General features: G+C 42.6%; 1 protein-coding gene across 1 annotated transcript; it reads right to left on the reverse strand.

Moving 5' to 3' along the window:
- Nucleotides 1-206: 206 nt before the first annotated feature.
- LOC139305647 (retinal guanylyl cyclase 2-like) lies at nucleotides 207-21,035 on the reverse strand. The gene is made up of 23 exons (XM_070929564.1): nucleotides 20,798-21,035; nucleotides 20,355-20,585; nucleotides 19,346-19,501; nucleotides 18,892-19,034; nucleotides 18,237-18,392; nucleotides 16,334-16,483; nucleotides 14,188-14,407; nucleotides 13,830-13,905; nucleotides 13,247-13,331; nucleotides 13,008-13,124; nucleotides 12,826-12,909; nucleotides 12,504-12,680; nucleotides 11,590-11,743; nucleotides 11,116-11,259; nucleotides 10,196-10,344; nucleotides 9,821-9,984; nucleotides 9,097-9,220; nucleotides 7,318-7,386; nucleotides 4,341-4,515; nucleotides 1,287-1,385; nucleotides 1,036-1,121; nucleotides 667-752; nucleotides 207-294 (listed from the first exon to the last, which is right to left on the reverse strand). The coding sequence occupies exons 1-23, from the start codon at nucleotides 21,033-21,035 to the stop codon at nucleotides 207-209; spliced, it is 3,171 nt and encodes a 1,056-aa protein (XP_070785665.1).
- Nucleotides 21,036-22,538: the final 1,503 nt, after the last annotated feature.

Here is a 22,538-nt window from a genome sequence, read left to right on the forward strand (position 1 = left end):
TGTGATGAAGGGAAGTTAAGACCAATCAGAGCCAAGCGTCCTCCAGCTACAAACAGGAAGTAGAAATCACTGTCCATGTAGATCTAACAGTTGTCTGTTCAGAACTCCAAGATTTCACGACTTTTGTCTGAAAATTTTTCACCACCTGATAAAATGTCCTTTAAAGTACAGTCCAGTCCTTGAGGTAGTGTGTGTGTGTATTGGCATCATTTCTTTATCTTCTTCTGTCGATCCAGAAACTTTTGTCTTCTTTCAACTGGAATCTCGTCCAGACTGATACCATGATTACTGGCCCTAAGAGAGAGAGACAGGGACAGGTAAGAGAGGTAAGAGACAGACAGGTGAGATCTGTGTCACACACTTGAACTTAAAAATGGTTCATTACATTTTTTCCAGCAGTTATTTTTTAGACACAGTTGTTTTTGACACAAGCTCGGTCTCACTAACTGATCGTGTGTTTCACTAACAATTCTCATCATAATGATTCAATTCAATTAAATCTGATTTATATAGCGCCAAATCATAACTAAAGTTTAGACTGAGTCTTTATAATATCATTACAGAGAACCACCAACTACCACCATGAGAATCCCTATGGAGACAGAGGAGAGGAAGAACTTCCTTTAAGAGGCTGTTGGAGGAGGTTTTGTAGATGTGTGTTCTTACCCTCCAGTGAGGTCTGGAGGAACAGGAAGAGGTTTATCGAAACCTTCTCGACCCATCAGCCAGTATGTATCAACCAAGCCCTTCACCTACCAAAACAGACATTTCATTTAATCACATTTCAGTGTACAAATACACAAACCTCACTGTCACAGTGCAATTCTACAGCTTATCAGTTTTTATAGTTTATAGGTTTAAGGTTTTATTAATAATCCTAATGTCTAACTTTTGGTTTTGTGGAAAACTCTTTTCTGTTTTCACCATAAAAAAGTCATTCATGTACTTAAACAAAAAATATTTAATAAAAGTGTATTTTAATAAAAGGTAACATTTCATGCTGCATCTGAACCTAAACATTGCAGGTGAGTGTACCTGTGCCTTTCTGGTGTCTATGTGGTATCCGAGTTTGAGACTGGTCAGGACCTTCACTGTACTCAGACTGATGTGGATCCTGTAGGCTGGAGACCACAAACACAATATTATTATTGAATATTAGTTATTGATCTTGTCACCAAACAACCACCAACAGAAGAGAAATATTTAGCTCAGATTCGACAGTTTGATGTAATTTTTCCTGCAGAATCTCCGTTAATAAACCTCTGATTTTATTGTTTTCTACATACGCAATCCGGTGGCTTCCATGTGTGATGCTGTGGTCACTGTGTCTCCAAACAGACAATACCTGGGCATTGTGAGACCGACCACACCTGCTACAACCGCACCTGAAGACAGAGAGACACAGGTAGAGAGACAGACAGGTTCAGTCATGTGTTTAGTAGTGAACTTTGAGAAATTTAAGCTTGTTTTTTTACCCATCTCATCTCAGAAAGACAAACTTTTCATTCACCAAACCTACTGGTCATCTGAGAGGTGCACTGTCAGAAGGTTCTGCTGACTCTTCAGAGTTTAGAAATCACACAGCCTTACAGGCTTCACAGAACAGCTTGGGTGTCTGAATGTGAGCACTTTATTTTTGGTAGGCCAATGGCCAAACAACAATGATGGATGGCTGATGTTTAGTCAAAGACTGGCTGATGACTGGCCAATGTTTAGCCAGTTACTGACTGATGTTTAGCCAATGACTGGCTGATGACTGGCTGATGTTTCGCCAATGACTGACTGATGTTTAGCCAATGACTGGCCAATGACTGCCTGATGTTTAGCCAATGACTGACTGATGTTTAGCCACATACTGGCTGATGTTTCGCCAATGACTGACTGATTTTTGGGATTACCATCTTACACATTTTGTATATTCTTTATACCTCATACTGTGAACTTTTGGCACATTCCATACATATTATCTCAAGATGGCGCAGTGGATGGCTGCCTCGGTCTGTTGGAGCGCATTGTTTTGCCTTTTTTGTTTGTAAACAGTGTTTTTTGTTTTGGTTTACAGAGGTCTTTCACCAGACAAGACCTCATGAACGTCAGGGGAACAACTCCAGTGGATTTGTTTCCCGAATTTCTTACACCCTCAGCTGTTTTGTGGGACATTCTCGTCAAAGGTGCTCTCACCTTTGCAGCTCTGCGTCAACGTAGAGGGAAACGTGACAGTTTAGGGTCTTCACCAGCGAGGACATTCATTGACTGTAAACGCTACTACTCCCCCCGTGAGTTGGCTTCATTTATTTTGGTTGGTGTTTACATTCCACCGGAGGCCAACGTGCAGGACGGACAGCGCGCACTCGCCGACCAGATACTGGAAACGGAGCGGACCAACCCGGACTCCTTAGTTATTGTCCTCGATGACTTTAACAAAGGTAACCTCAGACATGACCTCCCCAAATACAAACAGTTTATTAAATACCCCACCAGGGAGGGGAACACTCTGGATCACTGTTACACCACAGTCAGTAACGCTTTTCACGCCGTCACCCGCGCTGCACTGGGACACTCTGACCACGACATGGTCCACCTGATTCTTGCATACAGGCAGAAATTAAAACTTTCAAAGCCTGTTGTGAGAACATCAAAGTAGTGGACCAGTGAAGCTGCAGAGGACCTGAAGGCGTGTTTGGACTGTACTGACTGGGATGTTTTCAGGACTGCTACCAACAGTCTGGATGAGTACACAGAGGCTGTGACGTCGTATATCAGCTTCTGTGAGGACTGCTGTGTACCAACTTGCACCAGGGTGAGTTATAACAATGACAAACCCTGGTTCACAGCAAGACTGCGACAGTTGAAGTTGGAAAAGGAAGAGGCGTTTAAGAGTGGCAACAGAGTGGAGTTTAAGGAAGCCAAGTACAAGTTTATCAAGGCGGTGACGGAAGCTAAACAACTGTACTCAGAGAGACTACAAAACCAGTTCTCCTCCAACGACTCTGCTTCTGTGTGGAGGGGGCTCAGGCAGATCACCAACTACAAGCCTAGAGCCCCCAACTCTGCTAGTGACCGACACCTCACCAACAGCCTCAACAACTTCTACTGTCGCTTTGAAAGACAATGGGACAGTCCAAACACCATCCCCCACACCATCACCCACTGGCTCCAGCCCAACAGCCCCAACCCCCTCATCACACCTGGGGCTGAAAACTCACACCTCCTAACATCACAGCTGCCCCCCACAGTGCCCCCCCCCCCCCACCTCCTCCAACATCGACATCTCTGTCTGTCCTTGAAAGAGATGTGAACAGGCTCTTCAAGAGACAAAACCCCCGGAAAACTGCTCCAGTCCGTAAATCTCCTGAAGTTCACATCTGGTGACCTGGTGCAACAGCAACAACCTGGAGCTTAACGCTTCAAAGACAGTGGAGATGGTTGTAGATTTTAGGAAGAGCGCAGCCCCACCCGCCCCTATCACCCTGTGTGACTCTCCAGTGGACACTGTGGAGTCCTTCTGTTTCCTTGGCTCCATCATCAGCCAGAACCTCCGGTGGGATCTGAACATCAGCTCCCTCATAAAGAAAGCCCAACAGAGGATGTACTTCCTGAGACAGCTGAGGAAGTTTAACCTGCCACAAACAATGCTGGCTCACTTCTACACTGCCGTCATAGAGTCCATCCTCACCTCCTCCATCACTGTCTGGTACGCTGCTGCCTCCACCAAGGACAGGGGCAGACTGCAGCGTATCATCCGCTCTGCAGAGAAGGTGATTGGCTGCGACCTCCCATCTCTTCAGGACCTGTACTCCTCCAGGACCCTGAGGAGAGCAGGGAAGATCGCTGCCGACCCCTCCCACCCCAGACACAATCTGTTTGACCCCCTCCCCTCAGCAGCAGGAGGCTGCAGTCCATCAGGACCAAAACCTCCCACCACAAAAACAGTTTCTTCCCCTCTGCAGTCAACCTGACGAACATGGCCAAAGACTTGCACTGACCCCCCCCAACACAAACAAGTTATACGTTATATTAACGTACACCGCCCCGGTCCCCCCTGCATTACATTAACGCACCCACCCCCTACTGGACACTTTATTTGGTCATTGCACTGTTTGTTATTTATCTTATCTTATTTTTTTTTTACCTTTATATTTTTACGTTTATTGTCAGCACCATCAGACCACGGCAAATTCCTTGTAATGTATGCTACTTGGCAATAAACAGCTTCTGATTCTGATTCTGATTTTACTATGTTTATTGTTATGCACCAAAACGCCAAGACAAATTGATTCTGATTAAAATCAAAGTATTGAAATGTGGTCAAATATGTGTGTGTGTGTGTGTGTGTGTACCTGAATGCAGTCCGATGCGTATTTTGACTTTAATCTCAGGCATGTGTTTGATCTTAAAAGCAGCTATTGAGTGCAGGATGTCCAGGGACATGTTGGCCACTTCAGCTGCATGTCGATTCCCATTTCTGTTGGGAATACCTGAAGCCACCATGTAGGCATCACCGATAGTTTCTACCTGCAAACAAAACAGTTCACAGTAGTCTGGGGGATACATTTATGTTATAATTTATTTATACAACATGTGTGCTGATGTTCACTGAATTATCATTGATCATGATCATTGTTAATGGGAAACGATGAAGCTAGCATTTAGACATTTGAGTTAGAAACTTTGACTACTGTCTAAAAATTGAGAGTCTCTGGGTGTTTTTAGTAGAGACGTCTGTCCACCTGAACAACATTAAAACAGTTAAATCTTTTCATCTTTGTCTCTTTTCAGTTAACACACAACAAAACTGCATCACAGCCCAAATCTGGTGAGGAGTGAGACAGACAGGTGGGGGGAGGAACAAATGGGATCCTACTGGCCTGAGGGTAGATTCACCAGTACACCATCCTTGCAGTCTTCTGAAATATGCATACTGTGCTTTTCCCCTAACCACTACAAAGCTGAGTAGTGCCATGGACAGGTGTACCAGTCCAGTGTGCTCACTTACTCTTGACTGACTCCCTGGTGATCAGAGGTGGCTGTGGAGTACACAATATCCATACTCAAGTAGGAGAAGAAGTAATTATCCAAGATTTAAAAAAAAAAGAAATAAAATAACCTCTGCTAGAAGTCAAAGCATAATTTCAAATGATTTTGTAAAATTTAAGTATATAATCCTAAATTCACTGGTCAATGTTTTCCATTAAAATGGAAATACAGATGCTTCATGTATGTGTTCAAGTACAGCAGCAGAAGTAGGAAAGAGGGATATCTCCTCCTTAAACAAAGCAGTTACCCCAACCCCCAGATATGATACTAATCCATACCATATATATAATAATTGTTACCACATACCTGAAAATAAACATAGGACAACTCTGTTAGAAATGAAAACAATTTGTTTTCCCTGTCCTAGGCTAATACATAAGCAGGTGTATATCTTAGCACTGTAGAGCTACAGATGTGACCTATTATACAGCCTCTTCACACATCTTTATCAAGGGAACCCTTAGCCTAATATGGGTTGGAAAAATAGCTTATACTATGCTATTGGCTGAGCACCAGCAGTAGTTGATGGTTTCACTTTATGATAGCATTACGATTATGTTATGTGGAAAAGTGCTTGGTGTGCCAGATGGCCAGTCCAACCCTGATATCCGGAACCTTCTTCCCAGCCACAGCAGGGTTAGGCCAAAGGCAGTCCGGGTGGTTGGGATTGTCCTTGCCTTATTCTTGCAGCACCTGGTGTAAATATTCTTTAGGCAGGGTAGAGCACCGCCTATTGTACTTTCAGCTGAACGAACCACTCTTTTCAGGGCCTTGCGGTCCTGTTTGGTGCTGTTTCCATACCAGACATTAATGTTCCCTGCCAGGACGCTCTTAATGATGCAGGAGTAGAAATTCCTCAGTATTTGCGGGTTAGGGTTAGGGTTTTGTTGTCTGGTCTACCATGCACTACTATTAAAAGTCTTCAAATGGTTCAACTTTTAAGAGTAGGCTTAAAACTTTGCTTTTTGATAACGCTTATAGTTAAGGGCTGGCTCAGGCCTGCCTGGACCAGCCCCTAGTTATGCTGCTATAGGCCTACACTGCTGGGGAACTTCCCATGATGCACTGAGCTTTCCTCCTCTCCCTCCTCATCTTTGCACATTCATCACAGTCCAATGCATGTTACTAACTTTATTTCTTCCCCGGAGTTTCTTTGTGCTTTGTCGACTCGTAGGTCGCTGTGGATCGTGGTCCTGGTACGCCTGGGTGCTGCTGCCATGGGCCTGCCTGACTCTCATCACTACAGTTATTATGTTTAGTCGTAGTTCTGTTAATATTAAAGCTGCTATTATTAATCTCAGCTAATATTACAGCTATTTCTACTGCTAGTGCTGCCATACATCTTTGCCTACCTGTCTGTTTGTCTGTCTGTCTGTCTATCTGTGTCTCTACGTCTATCTCTCTGTCTCTGTCTCTCTCTCCCTCTCTCTCTCTCTCTCTCTCTCTCTGTCTCTGTCTCTCTCTCTCAAACCCAACCGGTCAAAGCAGATGACCGCCCACCTAGAGTCTGGTTCTGCTCGAGGTTTCTGCCTCTTAAAAGGAAGTTTTTCCTTGCCACTGTCGCCAAAGTGCTTGCTCATGGTGGGAACTGTTGGGTCTCTGTAATAACATTATAAAGAGTCAGTCTAAACCTGCTCTATTTTGTAAAGTCTCATGAGATGACTTTGCTATATAAATAAAATTGAATTGAAAATTGAATTGAATTGAATGTTGTGTGCGGCCTGTCCTCTTTCCAGGTCTCTATGGTAGAGAGGAGGTGGTGTGGCTCAGATTAGTGGGCGACACCTAAAGCTGCTCAATTGTCCTCCTAGAACCATCCTCCTCACTTATGGTTTACAATCTACATTTTGTCATCATAATTGTATAAACTACGATTTTCTATTGTGAATCTAATTTGTACACAACAACTATTTCCTGTCTGCCTGTCCTAGGAGAGGGATCCCTCCTCTGCTGCTCTTCCTGAGATTTCTTCCATTTCTTCTTCTTCTTCTTCTTTGGTGGGGAGTTATTCCTCATTCGAATCAAGGGTCTAAGGACAGAGGGTGTCATAGGCTGTACAGACTGTAAAGCCCCTTGAGGAAAATTGTGATTTGTGATATTGGGATATATGAATAAAATGGACTTGACTTGGGGAGAGTTTTAATAAAACTCAATTTTGGTCTGAACGGAGGAATGAAACAGAAAAAGATGAGTTAACAAATTTAACCAGCTTCATGTGGTCAAACTCAGTGATGAAAAAAAGTTCAAACATGAGTGTTCTTTAAGTCAAATGGTTCATACCTTGTAGACATCATGAGTAGCAATGATGGCATCAAACATGGTGTAGAGGTCATTCAGCAGGTCGACCACCTGCGCATACAGACACACGCAAACACACAGTTTTAGTTAAACAGTGATGGATAGACCAGATGGACCAGGCTCCATCTCCCCATCCTGCCTGAAGAGCTGCGCCGATCAGCTGTCTCCGGTGTTCACAGACATCTTCAACACCTCACTGGAGACATGCCACATGCCAGCCTGCTTCAAGGCCTCCACCATCATCCCCGTTCCCAAAAAAACAGGGCCCACAGGATTAAATGACTACAGACCCGTCGCCCTGACCTCTGTGGTCATGAAATCATTTGAAACCCTGGTTTTGTCCCACCTCAAATCCATCACAGACCCTCTGCTGGACCCCCTGCAGTTCGCCTACAGAGCCAACAGGTCTGTAGACGACGCCGTCAACCTGGCCCTACACTTCATCCTCCAGCACCTGGATTCCGCGGGATCCTATGCCAGGATCCTGTTCGTGGACTTCAGCTCTGCCTTCAACAGGATCGTCCCGGCTCTTCTTCAGGACAAGCTCTCCCAGCTGAACGTGCCTGACCCCACCTGCAGGTGGATCACAGATTTCCTGTCTGACAGGAAGCAGCACGTGAAGCTGGGGAAACACCTCTCAGACTCGCGGACGATCAGCACCGGCTCCCCTCAAGGCTGCGTTCTTTCTCCTCTACTCTTCTCCCTCTACACCAACACCTGCACCTCCAATCACCAGTCTGTCAAGCTCCTGAAGTTCGCGGACGACACCACCCTCATCGGACTCATCTCTGGAGAGGATGAGTCTGCCTACAGGTGGGAGATTGAACATCTGGTGACCTGGTGCAACAGCAACAACCTGGAGCTTAACGCTTCAAAGACAGTGGAGATGGTTGTTGACTTTAGGAAGAGCGCAGCCCCACCCGTCCCCATCACCCTGTGTGACTCTCCAGTGGACACTGTGGAGTCCTTCCGTTTCCTGGGCTCCATCATCAGCCAGGACCTCCGGTGGGAGCTGAACATCAGCTCCCTCATCAAGAAAGCCCAACAGAGGATGTACTTCCTGAGGCAGCTGAGGAAGTTTAACCTGCCACAAAAAAATGCTGGTTCACTTCTACACTGCCATCATAGAGTCCATCGTCACCTCCTCCATCACCGTCTGGTACGCTGCTGCCTCCACCAAAGACAGACGCAGACTGCAGCGTATCATCCGCACTGCAGAGACGGTGATTGGCTGCAACCTTCCATCTCTTCAGGACCTGTACTCCTCCAGGACCCTGAGGAGAGCAGGGAAGATCGCTGCCGACCCCTCCCACCCCGGACACTATCTGTTCGACCCCCTCCCCTCTGGCAGGAGGCTGCGGTCCATCAGGACCAAAACCTCCCGCCACAAAAACAGTTTCTTCCCCTCTGCAGTCAACCTGACTGCCCCCCCCCCAGAACACAAACACACAAACACAAGTTATACGTTATATTAACGTACATCACCCCTGTCCCCACTGCATTACATTAACGCACCCACCCCCTACTGGACACTTTATCTGGACACTTTACTTTATTCTGGTCACTGCACTGTTTGTTATTTATCTTATTTTTATTTTTATTCTTATTTTACCTTTTATATTCTACTTATTGTTATCAAAACAATGGCACCATCAGACCACGGCAAACTCCTTGTAATGTATGTTACTTGGCAATAAACAGTTTCTGATTCTGATTCTGATTCTGATATAGATTATCAGTGGGCGTTTAAACAGTTGGTACCTCAATGGGTTCACTGAGAGCTGAGATGGTCGTAAATCCAACAATATCACTGAAGTAAAGAGTGCAGTCTGAATAATGTTCAGGTCGGACCGGCTTCCCTTTCTTCAGAGCCTGAGCCACGGACCTGAAACACACACACACACACATTTATTAATATTTAGAGAATAAATAATATCCCCACACATACACCCATCCTTCTTCAGCTCCTGAACCTTTTTGTTGTATTAAATAAACATGCTGGTTTTGATATTATTTTGTACTGTTATTCTCTTTTGAGTCCCATTTTTGTAGCCTATATTAGTTTGGATTCAAATTGTCACCATTAAAATTATTCAGAATTAACTGTTAGCAGCTCCTGTTTGCAGTGTACCCATGCATGTACAGACAACTGTCACTGGATTACTTTGATAATGAAAAAAACTTAAAAAAATGATGATTCTCAGGGAAGTTCTGCAGCGTCTTTTCTCTGATTTCTAAGTGGATTTCTGGAGGTTTATTCTGGATGGACATCAGAGATGCAATTTGTGACTCTAATTCACATTTTAATATAGGATAGGATGCAGAGCAGTCAAACAGGACACAGAAATAAGAGGAAAATGGCTCCTGTCTGACTAAACAGGTGCGATGTTGTCACTGTGTGCTATGTTGTCACTGTGATGATTTTTGTTAATGAAACTACTAACTTGTACTTTATTATTTCAGTTTTAAATTAAATGTGTCTTACTTTGGCAGGAGCTGTCCAACCAGCTTCTCCGTCTTGTTTCTCTCAACCTCCAATTCGTCTGTTCGCTCTCTAATCAGATCCTCCAGGTTTGAACTGTACTGCTCCAACATCCGCAACATGGAGTCAATGATGTTTGCCCTCTTCCCTCTGTTAATGCCCCGAAACTGCACACACAAAACACAGGACAGCTCTTCTCAGGAATGTTTTTTTTTTTTTAAACATGTCTGAAGTAGAAAAGTGTTTTTTGTTGGGTTTTTTGGAGAAGTTCCCTATTCTAAAACTGAATGAAAAAGTCAGTATTTTATGATAAACCTAAACATACAGAGGCAGTTCCTGACATAAGCCAGCAGGTGGCAGCTGTGCAGCTTGTCTCACCTGTTTGAAAATGTCATCGAAGCTTGGTCTCTTGCTCGCATCTTCATTCCAACATTCATTCATCAGACTGAGACACTCGGCAGGAGCTTCATCCACCGAAACAAGTGGTCTGCAGAGAGGAGGAGGCTGCTTCAGACGCTCCACTATCTCTGAGAGACAGACAGGTAAACAGACAGGTGGTCAGACAGACGGACAGACAGGTGGAGCTGAGGAGCTGAACCCTGAAAACAGTCCCCTCAGTCAGCTGACGATGCAGCACTGACTCAAAACAACAGAATAAAAGATCTATATTTAGAACAATACAATGTCATTTGACTCTAAACAGAGCATATAAATGAGCTGAGTATCTCCAGAGATATGTCAGAGATACAAAACAGAGACTGATCCTGACCAGATCCAGACTCAGAGACCAGCGAGTGGCAGTAGAAACAGGCAGACACAGACAGATATGGCTGCCCAGAGACGAGCGTGTATGTGGTCACTGCTCGACGGGGGGTAGAGACAGAGACGCACCTCCTCCTCCACTGTGACAACTTCTCCTCAGAAAGAAATGGCAAAGAAAATAACTTCCTGATGCTAACTCCAGAAGAAAAACTGGCAGTTCTCAGAGGACAGCAGCTCCTCTGGCAGCTAAAGATGTATCTGGCTGCCAACCTGAGGGACTCACAACCACCACAAGATCCAAAAATAAACTCTGGATTTGTATAGTATCAAATAATTGTATCAAATTGTATAAAACTGTATTGTACTGTATTGAATAGCAATCAAAGAATGGACTGCATCAGCATGTGTCACATGTGTATATAATATGTAATATATGTGCATCTTTTGTAAAATCCTTTGGCAAAAAAAATAAAGTTATTATTAGATTTGGTCAGAAAGACAGACCGGTGGTAAGACAGACAGATGTCCTGTCTCACCATGGGCGGGCATGTCCATCATGGCATACGGCAGAGTTCGTGAGATCACTTCCTGTATGATGATGGAGAAACTGAAGACGTCTCCTGCAAACGAGCCTCCTCGGACCGGATTCCTCAAGAGCTCCGGAGCGGTCCACAGCAGCTCTGAGAGACAGACAGGTAGACAGGCAGAGTTTGACAGGCAGACAGGCAGAGTTAGACAGACAGGCAGGCAGACAGGTCGACAGACAAAGTTAGACAGGCAGACAGGCAGACAGGTCGACAGACAGAGTTAGACAGGCAGACAGGTAGACAGACAGAGTTAGACAGACAGGCAGAGTTAGACAGGTAGACAGACAGCGTTGGACAGGTAGACAGGTAAACAGACAGAACGACACATAGAGAGAGAGACAGTGAGGTAGACTGTGTCTATCTTTGACATGACTCCTTCAGCTTCATGTTTTCAGAATGATGACGTGTTTTTGAAGTTTTTACCTTGTGGGTCATCAGGTAGGCTGAGGCTTTGGGAGTGAAGGATCATGGGAAGTCCGTAGTCTGAGATTTTCAGAACAAAGCGTCCGTCGACTAAACAGTTTGTTGACTTTAGACGGCCGTGACTCAAACCTCGTAGATGAAGGTACTTCATCCCCTGAAACACACAGAAAGCTGCATTTATTATCATTGAATAACCTCCATCAGCGTCAGAGAACAGAAACTGAAAAATTAAGTGGCGAATAGAAATAAAACATCATACTTATAAAATGTATGAGCTTTCTTTTAGTTTCTATTTAAAGGCTGGATAGCAAATGTATCATTAAAGAAGGGATTTAGAGTATTAGGTATTATTAACTTCAGCTGTAATCTGTGAGCTCCGCTGACTGAAGCTCAGTCACCTTCAGACTTTAACTTTGAAAGTGAGACAGGAAGTTCCTGTGTGATGGACAGATGTAGGCACACAGAGGATTAAAGGACCAGCTGAGTCAGACCACACAAAGCCTCAACACTGACAACCTCTAAACCCTAACTCTTTAACACCCAGCGACACATATTAAGACATATCTGCAGCTTTTACTAGTTTATAATCAGGATGTTTTATCATCAGGACATTATTATCACTATTATTGTTAGCAGTAGTAGTAGCAGTAATAGCAGTAGTAGCAGTAGTAGTAGTTGTAGCAGTAGTAGTAGTAGTAGGAGTAGTAGTAGTAGTAGTAGCAGTAGTAGTAGTAGTAGTGGTAGCAGTAGTAGTAGTAGTAGTAGTAGCAGTAGCAGTAGTAGTAGCAGTAGTAGTAGTAGTAGTAGCAGCAGCAGTAGCACTAGTAGTAGTAGCAGTAGTAGCAGTGGCCGTAGTAATAGTAGCAGTAGCAGCAGTAGCAGTAGTAGTAGCAGTAGTAGTATCTCAGCAGCACCTTGATGAGGTCCATGAGCAGGGAGGACTTGAACATCCAGTCCAGCCTCATGTTGCTGTCGGCCAGCAGGTCAGCTAGACTTCCTCGAGGACAGTGTTCAACCACCAGAGCAAAGATCCCAGAGTCCAGAAAAAGACCCAAATACAGGTTCAGGTTCTCATGTCGCATCTCTCTCAACTGGAGAACAGACAGAACATACATTACATATATCACAATGTTAATCTCCTGTCAACACATTATCAATATTGTGTCAGAATATAATAAAAACATGTTTTTACTGTGTTTTATTGTGTATTTACTGTGTATCTAATGTTCGTCATACCTGGCTGAACAGACTCTGGGTGTTTTGATTGACAGCCGTTATTGTCTTTCCAACAGGAATCTTCTTCAGCCAAACCCAGTCGCCCTGGTAACAACACAACCAATCACAGCACAGAGTCAGTAAGTGGGAGAGACAGACAGGTACACATAAACAGACAGGTACAGGCATAGGTACAGGTTTACCTCCAGTATTCCTATGTTGGAGCTCTCAGGTGTCGTCAGGATGTAACTTCGAGCAATCGAGCGGAACGGAGTTTTAATTTCCAGAAGACTCCTCATGATCGACTCATCGTTCAGTTTCTACAAAAACAACAACAATGTCAACATCAACAAGATCAACACAACTAAAGAGTAAGTACTAGTACTGATAGCAGTAGAAAGAGTACTTAGTGGGCAGTTTAGTGAAGTAAACAGTTTCTGACCTTCCTGCTGACTTGAGTGTCGATGAAGACGATGTCATCCAGAGTCAGGATGAGTTTACAGATATTTGCTGCTCTCTTGTACTTCCTGTTCACACAGATTAGTATTATTATTACTATTATTATTTTTAGTAGTAGTAGTATTGGTATTAGTCCTGATCAGGTTTACACTTCAACAATAAATAATTTAAATGATTTATGGTTGTCGAGTACAGACAGACTGACTGATAAGGATCATGAAGTAATAAAGAAGCTAAGAAGAATAGTGTGAAGCCTGTTCTCATTTCTCAGTTTAGACACTCGATTCTTTCCTCGCCTCCTCTCCTCGCGTCTTAGTCCCTCCCTCCAGAGGAGGTGAGGAAGAGACTCAAGGACAGACGAGTCGGCAGTCGGCATTTAACAAAATAGGCTCGTTGGAGATGAACTGCGAGATCAGGCGGCAGCAGCAGGGGGCGCTGACTGAAATTTCTGATCGACTATTGGGTCGATTTCGGGGCCACAGGCAGGAGGACGGAGGAGAGACGAGACGAGGAGACGGGGAGACACAGAGCCTTGTGTGTGTGTGTGTTTGTGTGTGTGTGTTCACCTAATCCAATAGGAAAAAGCTCCAATCAGAGCACAGAGCAACAGGAAGACGAAGAACATCGTCACCGTGTCCAAACCTGCACATAAACGCAGATAATAGAATAATTCAACATCAGACAAAAGAAAAAAGATCTTCAGATGTTTCACTTCCTGCTGACACTAAAGTTCCTGAATCAATGAAACTAAAATACACTCACATTATCAAGATGGACAGTAGGGGCGCTCAACAGAGCTCAGACCTTTAGTCAACATGGACGTCCTGAACTTTCCCAGCTGCACTTGAACACCCCATCACAGAAACAGCTGACAGAATCTAATTAGACAAAGATCCCACCCTCCCTGTAGGTCAGTGAACATACCCCCACTGCAGGCCTCCTCTGGACTGAACCAACAGAAGCTGGCGGTGGGGGGTTTACCCCCAGGGAAGATGAAGGAGCGACTCAGCGGCCTCAGACCTCCGACCGCCCCGTCGGTGTGTGTCGGAGCGAGCGAGTGTGTCGGTACAAGTCGGTCACCATCACTGTCCAATACCACATACCTGGCCTGCTGGCCACGCCCCTCTTTACCTCCATACAACACCTGAGAAAAAAGAGGAGAGAAGGGGATGAAACTGGAGCTGACAACATCCTCATCATCATCATTCTACTTGTTTGGTTTATCATGTGACTGATGATGTAACTGAAATCACAACAGAATAAAGACTAGAGGAGTGGTATCTCTGTAGGAACTTCATATATTTCAGAGACTAAACATAATAAATTGGACACAATTGCATCAAATTGCATTATTCAAGATGGCGCAGTGGATGGCTGCCTACAGAGCCAACAGGTCTGTAGATGACACCGTCAACTTGGCCCTACACTTCATCCTTCAGCACCTGGAAGTCCATGAACGGGATCCTATGCCAGGATCCTGTTCATGGACTTCAGCTCTGCCTTCAACACGATCGTCCCGGCTCTTCTTCAGGACAAGCTCTCCCAGCTTAACGTGCCTGACCCCACCTGCAGGTGGATCACAGGTTTCCTGTCTGACAGGAAGCAGCACGTGAAGCTGGGGAAACACGTCTCAGACTCGCGGACGATCAGCACCGGCTCCCCTCAAGGCTGCGTTCTTTCTCCTCTACTCTTCTCCCTGTACACCAACAGCTGCACCTCCAGTCACCAGTCCGTCAACCTCCTGAAGTTCGCGGACGACACCACCCTCATCAGACTCATCTCTGGTGAGGATGAGTCTGCCTACAGGTGGGAGATTGACCATCTGGTGACCTGGTGCAACAGCAACAACCTAACAACTTAACGCTTCAAAGACAGTGGAGATGGTTGTAGATTTTAGGAAGAGTGCAGCCCCACCCACCCCCATCAACCTGTGTGACTCTCCAGTGGACACTGTGGAGTCCTTCCATTTCCTGGGCTCAACATCAGCACCCTCATCAAGAAAGCCCAACAGAGGATGTACTTCCTGAGGCAGCTGACCCTAACCCAGGAGGCTGCGGTCCATCAGGACCAAAACCTCCCGCCACGAAAACAGTTTCTTCCCCTCTGCAGTCAACCTGACAAACATGGACAAAGTCTTGCACTGATCCCCCCCCCCCCCCCCCCAACACAAACACAAGTTATACGTTATATTAACGTACACCGCCCCTGTCCCCCCTGCGTTACATTAACGCACACACCCCCTACTGGACACTTTATTTTGGTCACTGCACTGTTTGCTATTTATTTTTTCTATTCTTTTACCTTTATATTTTTACATGCTTGTTGTCTGTCAGATTATATGTTATATGTTATATGTTTAAACAAAAATGTAGCACCATCAGACCACGGCAAATTCCTTGTAATGTATGTTACTTGGCAATAAACAGTTTCTGATTCTGATTCTGATTCAAATCTATATATTGATATGATATTAAAAGTAATATTTGAGGACACCACATCTTGTCACCAAGGTTTAACTATATTCTTCCCAGTGGTGTATCAAGCTGCACTGTTTAATGGGTTGAACCAAATACACAAAGGATGTATAATACCAAAACTAAAACGTAAAATTTGGACCTGATTCTTCATTTCTCTGTTAGAAGTTTTTTTTTACCAGGTTAGGGTTATGGCTAAATAAATAAAACAAATAAATGTACAACTTTTCTGGAGACTGAGGGTGGTCAGACAGGTCCGTTCATTTCTACAGCTGAAATATGAGTCCATCTATCTAAATCAGAACAAAGCAGTCTTGTAATTATCTGACACAAGTGGACTTAGTGAAGGATGGGTGTTAAATCTGTATCCTTCAGATTTAACACCCAAATATATAAAACCTTTAACAGTAAATTGCAGAAAGATAAACTTTGACTGAGATGTTTAGTGGCAGTAAAGCAGACTTTAGCCAATTTATCATAAGAGGGTTAGAGTCATTGTTTATTCCTTTATTATCCCCCATTATGACTGTAGTGAACCAGCATTTAGACAAATATTTTGAATTTATTTTTTAGTTAAAAGGTAAAATGTTTCTGACCTGATTGAAGCCTTGGAAATCAAAGCCTCCATCTGATTGGATGAGCTGATCGCCAGTCACCCAGTGCCCGCCCCCTGCCTGACGACGCTCCTCCACCGCCTTAGCAACGAAGTACACCATGTTAAAGATGGTCCCAAAGACCGGAGACACCTGTAGACAAAATTCAGGACAAAATTAATGATTAATGATAATTCATTTTACATATTGATATAGTACATTAAATAATGTATACATTAATACTTCTGAAGTTTCTTTTATTTTCATGTATATGTTGTGTGTTTTTTGTTTTGTACATGTATTTCTTGTGTACATATAGTTTAGTATTTGTTGTTACATGTAGTTATTGTGTAGTTGAAGTTGTGTAGTACTTGTTGCAGCCACTGCAGATCTGAGGGTGTAGTACGAAGCAAGTTCGACATAGCCAGGCTTTCTTTGCCTTAGCCAGTTCGAAAAAACCTAAAACCCACTCAGAGATAACAGGGGTGTTTGTTGTGTACGTGTTGTATGTGTTATGTAGTTGTTGCTGTTGTTGTTAACATGTTGTATGTGTTGTGTAGTTGTTGTTGTTGTTGTTTACATGTTGTATGTGTTGTGTAGTTGTTGTTGTTTACATGTTGTATATGTTGTGTAATAGTTGTTGTTGTTGTGTGCATGTTGTATGTATTGTGTAGTAGTTGTGTGTATGTTGTATGTGTTGTGTAGTAGTTTTGTACATGTTGTGTTGTTGTTGTTGTTTACATAATGTATGTGTTGTGTAGTTGTTGTTGTTGTGTAGTAGTTGTTGTGTACATGTTCTATGTGTTGTGTAGTTGGTGTTGTTTACATAATGTATGTGTTGTGTAGTTGTTGTTTACATGTTGTATATGTTGTATGTGTTGTGTAGTAGTAGTTGTTGTTGTTGTGTACATGTTGTATGTGTTTTGTAGTTGTTGTTGTTGTTGTGTACATGTTGTATATGTTGTGTAGTAGTTGTTGTGTACATGTTGTGTAGTTGGTGTTGTTTACATGTTGTATGTGTTGTGTAGTTGTTGTTGTTATTGTTGTTGTTGTGTGTATGTTTTATGTGTTGTGTAGTAGTTGTGTACATATTGTATGTGTTGTGTAGTTGTTGTTGTGTATATGTTGTGTGTGTTGTTTACATGTTGTATGTGTTGTGTAGTTGTTGTTGTGTAAATGTTGTACGTGTTGTGTAGTTGTTGTTGTTGTTGTGTACATGTTGTATGTGTTGTGAAGTTGGTGTTGTTTACATGTTGTGTAGTTGTTGTTGTTGTTGTGTATATTTTGTAAATGTTGAGTAGTAGTAGTTGTTGTTGTGTGTATGTTGTATGTGTTGTGTAGTAGTTGCTGAGTACATGTTGTATGTGTTGTGTAGTAGTTGTTGTTGTGTGTATGTTGTAGTAGTAGTTGTTGTTGTGTGTATGTTTTATGTTTTGTGTAGTTGTTGTTATTGTTGTGTGTATGTTTTATGTGTTGTGTAGTTGTTGTTGCTTACATGTCGTATGTGTTGTGTAGTAGTTGTTGTGTACATGTTGTATGTGTTGTGTAGTTGTTGTAGTTGTTGTGTGTATGTTTTATGTGTTGTTGTTGTTGTTGCTGTTGTTGTGGTGTGTATGTTTTATGTGTTGTGTAGTTGTTGTTGTTGTTGTTGTTGTTTACATGTCGTATGAGTTGTGCAGTAGTTGTTGAGTACATGTTGTATATGTTGTGTTGTTCTTGTTGTGTATGTTGTATGTGTTGTGTAGTAGTTGTTGGGTACATGTTGTATGTGTTGTGTAGTTGTTGTTGTTGTGTGTATGTTTTATGTGTTGTGTAGTTGTTGTTGTTGTTTACATGTTGTATGTGTTGTGTAGTAGTTGTTGAGTACACAGTTGTATAGGCTGTGTCGTATTCGTTTTTTATTTACCTCAGTAGCAGTTACAGCAGACCGGATCTCTCGGTTGATTTGAGCCTGACGAAACGCTTCATAGAAACTCTGGTTGGACGCCATGGTAACAGTCAGAACGGAGCTGTAGGCATGACGAAGCTTCGTGCTATTGGTCAGCTGAGGGAAGACTGTGTCCTGATTGGAAGGGGAGAGAAATGAGGGAACAAAAAGAAAATTCAGCTTCTAATAAACTTGATTCTGAACTTCCTGTTTGAGGTAAGAAAAAAACACTTGAAGTCTTTGAGGATGAAAGATTATTTTTATGTGTAATTCAGGAAATTTAAAAATAAAATCAAGCATGTAACAACAGCTTCAGTAATAAATACTTTTCTGGTGGTAATGCAGTTTTAAAACATTTTCAATTTAAACCATGGATCACAAGTCATGTTATATTTCACCATCTTTATATGAAACTATAGTTATGCTCAGTATTCAGACATTACACAGAGAGTTTTCTGTTAAATAGCAGTTTCAGAGTTTCAGAGAAAAATCAGCTGAATTTCAACTGATTTGAAGGAGTTTTTGATCAATCTACAGAGTTTCAACTACAGAGTTTCAGAGAAAAATCAGCTGAATTTCAACTGATTTGAAGGAGTTTTTGATCAATCTGTTTGGTATTAAAGTGATTGGTTACCTGGTATGGCATGGCGTACAGCAGGGCATCATACGGAATGAACACGTAACCGTCGGAAACCATCCCCATGTCCAGAGCAGCCAATAGGAGCTCTCTCTGATCCTCTCCACCAATCAGGACGGAACTCATGCACATGATCACCACTGAAAAATAAAAACGAGAAACAGTTGAACACTTTAAATAGTTCTGATAAACTGGAGGGTTAGGGTTAACAGAAACAGATTAATTATCTGTGACATTTGATCAAATCATTGATTTTGTTTTGTTTCTCAGGGGATGAAAAACAGTTATAGATTTTCCATCCTGTTTGGACTTTTCCAGACTCTCGGAAACTGATCTGTTTAATATGAAGGACTGAACATTTATTCTCTGACTGCAGCTTCATGTTTTTCTCATTTTTAACCTTTTTAAACTTTTTTACATGAATGATCAGACTTCATCTTTCAGCTCTGACCTTTGACCTTGTCTGCCTCTTTGATCACTCTGAGCGCCTCCCGAGGTCCGCCCTTGTTCTTTGTTTCCATGGTAACCACCGGACCAATCGGCAGGCCCAGAGCTCTGAGCGCTGAGGCCACTTCCTGTCCAGTGCTGTCCCATAGGTCAGATGGAGCTGACAACCAGACCGGAGGAGGAAGGACAGATAAACACAAATGAGGTAAAAATATAGATTATTATCTCACATTATCATTAATCACTAATCCGAGTGTTTATAAAAATTGCTGACTGTTTCATCCACATCTGAATTTAACAATAGACGAACTCTTTTTATAAACTGTCTCTTATTGATGAGTCATACTGATTGATTATTTATACCCCTTTTCATGATATTAATATTTTGATGTCATTGTTATAGTTGTTTTTTGTATCTGTTGGTTATTTCATTATGTAATTAAATTATATTTATTTCTGTCTTTGCTCTGCCAAATAGTTCCAGAAAAAACTTTATTTTCTGTAACAAGATGAAGATGAAAAGAAATACAAGACGGAGCTAACAAGCGTTATTTATGACGTGGACAATAATCAGCTTAGTAATAATAATGATTAGGCATCAATGCAAATCACTTTTATCATTTTTAAGAGAACTAACAAGAGATATTAACTGAATCTCCTGAAACACCACTGAGTCAAACATATATTTACAAAAATTCTGGTTTCTAAAAACCTGAAACTTAAAATCTTTAGTCTAGTGAAGCAGAACAGAAAACATTAAACTGAGATTAGTTCATTTACTTTTACAGCAATATTATATATTTTAGATATTTAACACTTTATTTTACAATAGTAGTTTAAATAACACATTCAACATTTGATTTAAATGTTTCCAGATTTGACTCAAACTCTGACGGCTGAATTTCCTTCAAAATCTGGAGAAACAGCATGACTACTAAAGAGAAACCACACACCCTCAGGTCAGACCATGCCCCATGCAGTGACATCAACCTTCATGTGAGACCACCCCTCACCTGAGATGACGGCGACATGCGCCCAGCGGAAGAACCTGAGGATGGTGAACAGGACTCTGCTGGGTGGAGTAATGGGTGGCAGATTGGGCCAATCAGCATCCAGGCAGCCTGGAGAGGCAAGCCCCGCCTCCCAGTGCTGAGCCAATAAGGAGGCAGTATGACAGAGGGCGGGGTTAAAGGGTCCAATGTAGGCGTGGCCATAACCCTCCATGTCCCCGAGTTCTGTCAGAGCTGAAATAAAACCAAAGAAGACCTGTCACACAACCTGAGAAATGAGACAGGTTTCAGTGGAATACACTTGAATGTGAATTTGTAAAAGTGTCTTTTTGTTTGTTATAAAAACAAAAAATCCACAGTTTGAACAACTTCAACTTAAAGCATTTAGTCTTATTATGATCTAATAATTCAGTCTTAAGTCCCCGTTAGTTGATTGGTTAACAAACCTTTGGAGGTGGAGCAGTCCTCATCCAGCAGTTTCACATCGTACCAGTATCCTTTGCTGAGACCACTGTCGCTCCGTAAACGTGACAACGCCAGGTTGGCTGCCGCTGTCGGCATTGCCCGGGAGAACATGGGGTCACAAGACCATGGACCAATCAGAGCCAGCTTAAAGGTTGCTGTCCAGACCTCTGTAATGCATAGCAACCACAGACATGCCCCTAGCAACCTGGGAAGCTGCATCCTGGCAACCTGCATGAAATAAATAACAATAGAAACAATAGAAACAGTTTATTTCAGTTTAGAATGGAAAGTAAAAACTAGTCAGTTCAAACTGAGCTGCATTCAGTGTGTTGTGACAACAGTTTTTGATGTGTCGTCGTCAATAAAAATCAGATCAGAGTGACGTTCGGAAACATGACACTCACGTTTTAAAATGAAACCAACGCTCCATCAAACAGGCTTCAAACTTTATCGGTCTGACAGGACACATCACCATTAAAATCTGCTTCTACAGTGATGAAGGTCACCTCGATCCCAATGTGGTGACATCACTTCCTCTTTTCTTTGACCAACAAAAGTCACAGTTAACCCTAACCCTAATCAGACAGAAACACAAAGCAGCTCCAAACGACACAATTTAAACTCAGATTTAATTTAAAGAGATTAAAAGTGAACATATGATTAGTAATAAATATACAATAATATATGCATATCAACAGTCATATGATACTGATGATACTACAGATGTTATCATTCACTGCAGAGCTTGTTTCTCAAAATGTGTGGCAACAGTCAACATATTGTGCAGCTAATACAGCACACAGACTTCTCTCTCCACATAGAGAGACCTTCTGATAAACTATAAAAGGGTTTATTTTTTCAAAGAAATCCTCTCACATCTTTATGTTCTAGTTTATTTTGTGATTTGATGGTTTCCTTCCCATACGTGATGTAATTTTCTTTTTGTTTTGAGGTGATTTGGTAGGGCTAGATTGTTTGGTGTCGGTCCTGAAGCCCTGGTGCTGGTGGGCAGAGCCTCAGGACCAGCTGGCAGAGGGGACTCTTATCTGGGTTCGACTCCTGGCACTAAAGGGCCTTGTACTGGTAGGAGTGGGGGTCGCTGGATAGAAGGTGTTTATAGAATTTGATGGCTCTCTTTTGGATTTGAATAATTAGAGGGGATTGTCCAAGTTCTGCCCTGCAGGTGTGACTGGCTGTGTCTGTGGACTCCAAGTATGTTTCTGCACAGCTCTGCATGCAGGGCTTCCAGTGGGTGTTTTTCCCATTTTTGGGTTAACCCTAATCCTTGGCTGGTTAGGGGACCCCACACTTCACTAGTGTAAAATATGATCGGGTCTGTTACTGTATTTAGGATTCTGAGCCAGGTCCTGATTGGAATGTCGATCTCAATTTGTCTTTTGATGGCGTAGAAAGCTCTTCTGGATTTCTCCTACAGAATCAGAATCAGAATCAGAAACAATTCATTGCCAAGTAACATACATTACAAGGAATTTGCCATGGTCTGATGGTGCTACATTGTTTTTTAACATATAACATATAATCTGACAGACAACAAGCATGTAAAAATATAAAGGTAAAAGAATAAGTACAGTGCACTGACCAAAATAAAGTGTCCAGTATTGACCAGTAGGGGGTGCGTGCGTTAATGTAACGCAGGGGGGACAGGGTGGTGTATGTTAATATAACGTATAACTTTGTTTGTGTGTGTTGGGGGGATCTCCT

Source organism: Enoplosus armatus, chromosome 23, assembly GCF_043641665.1.
Source record: "Enoplosus armatus isolate fEnoArm2 chromosome 23, fEnoArm2.hap1, whole genome shotgun sequence".
Taxonomy (NCBI): Eukaryota; Metazoa; Chordata; class Actinopteri; order Centrarchiformes; family Enoplosidae; genus Enoplosus; species Enoplosus armatus.

Excerpts from the sequence above, each read along its gene's own strand:
- LOC139305647 (XM_070929564.1), bottom strand. The coding sequence starts at position 21,035 with ATGCAGCTTCCCAGGTTGCTAGGGGCATGTCTGTGGTTGCTATGCATT. Across the intron at positions 9,985-10,195 it reads TCGATGACATTTTCAAACAG|TTTCGGGGCATTAACAGAGG; the intron begins GTGAGACAAGCT and ends TTGTGTGTGCAG. Across the intron at positions 1,386-4,340 it reads ACGCATCGGACTGCATTCAG|GTGCGGTTGTAGCAGGTGTG; the intron begins GTACACACACAC and ends CTCTGTCTTCAG.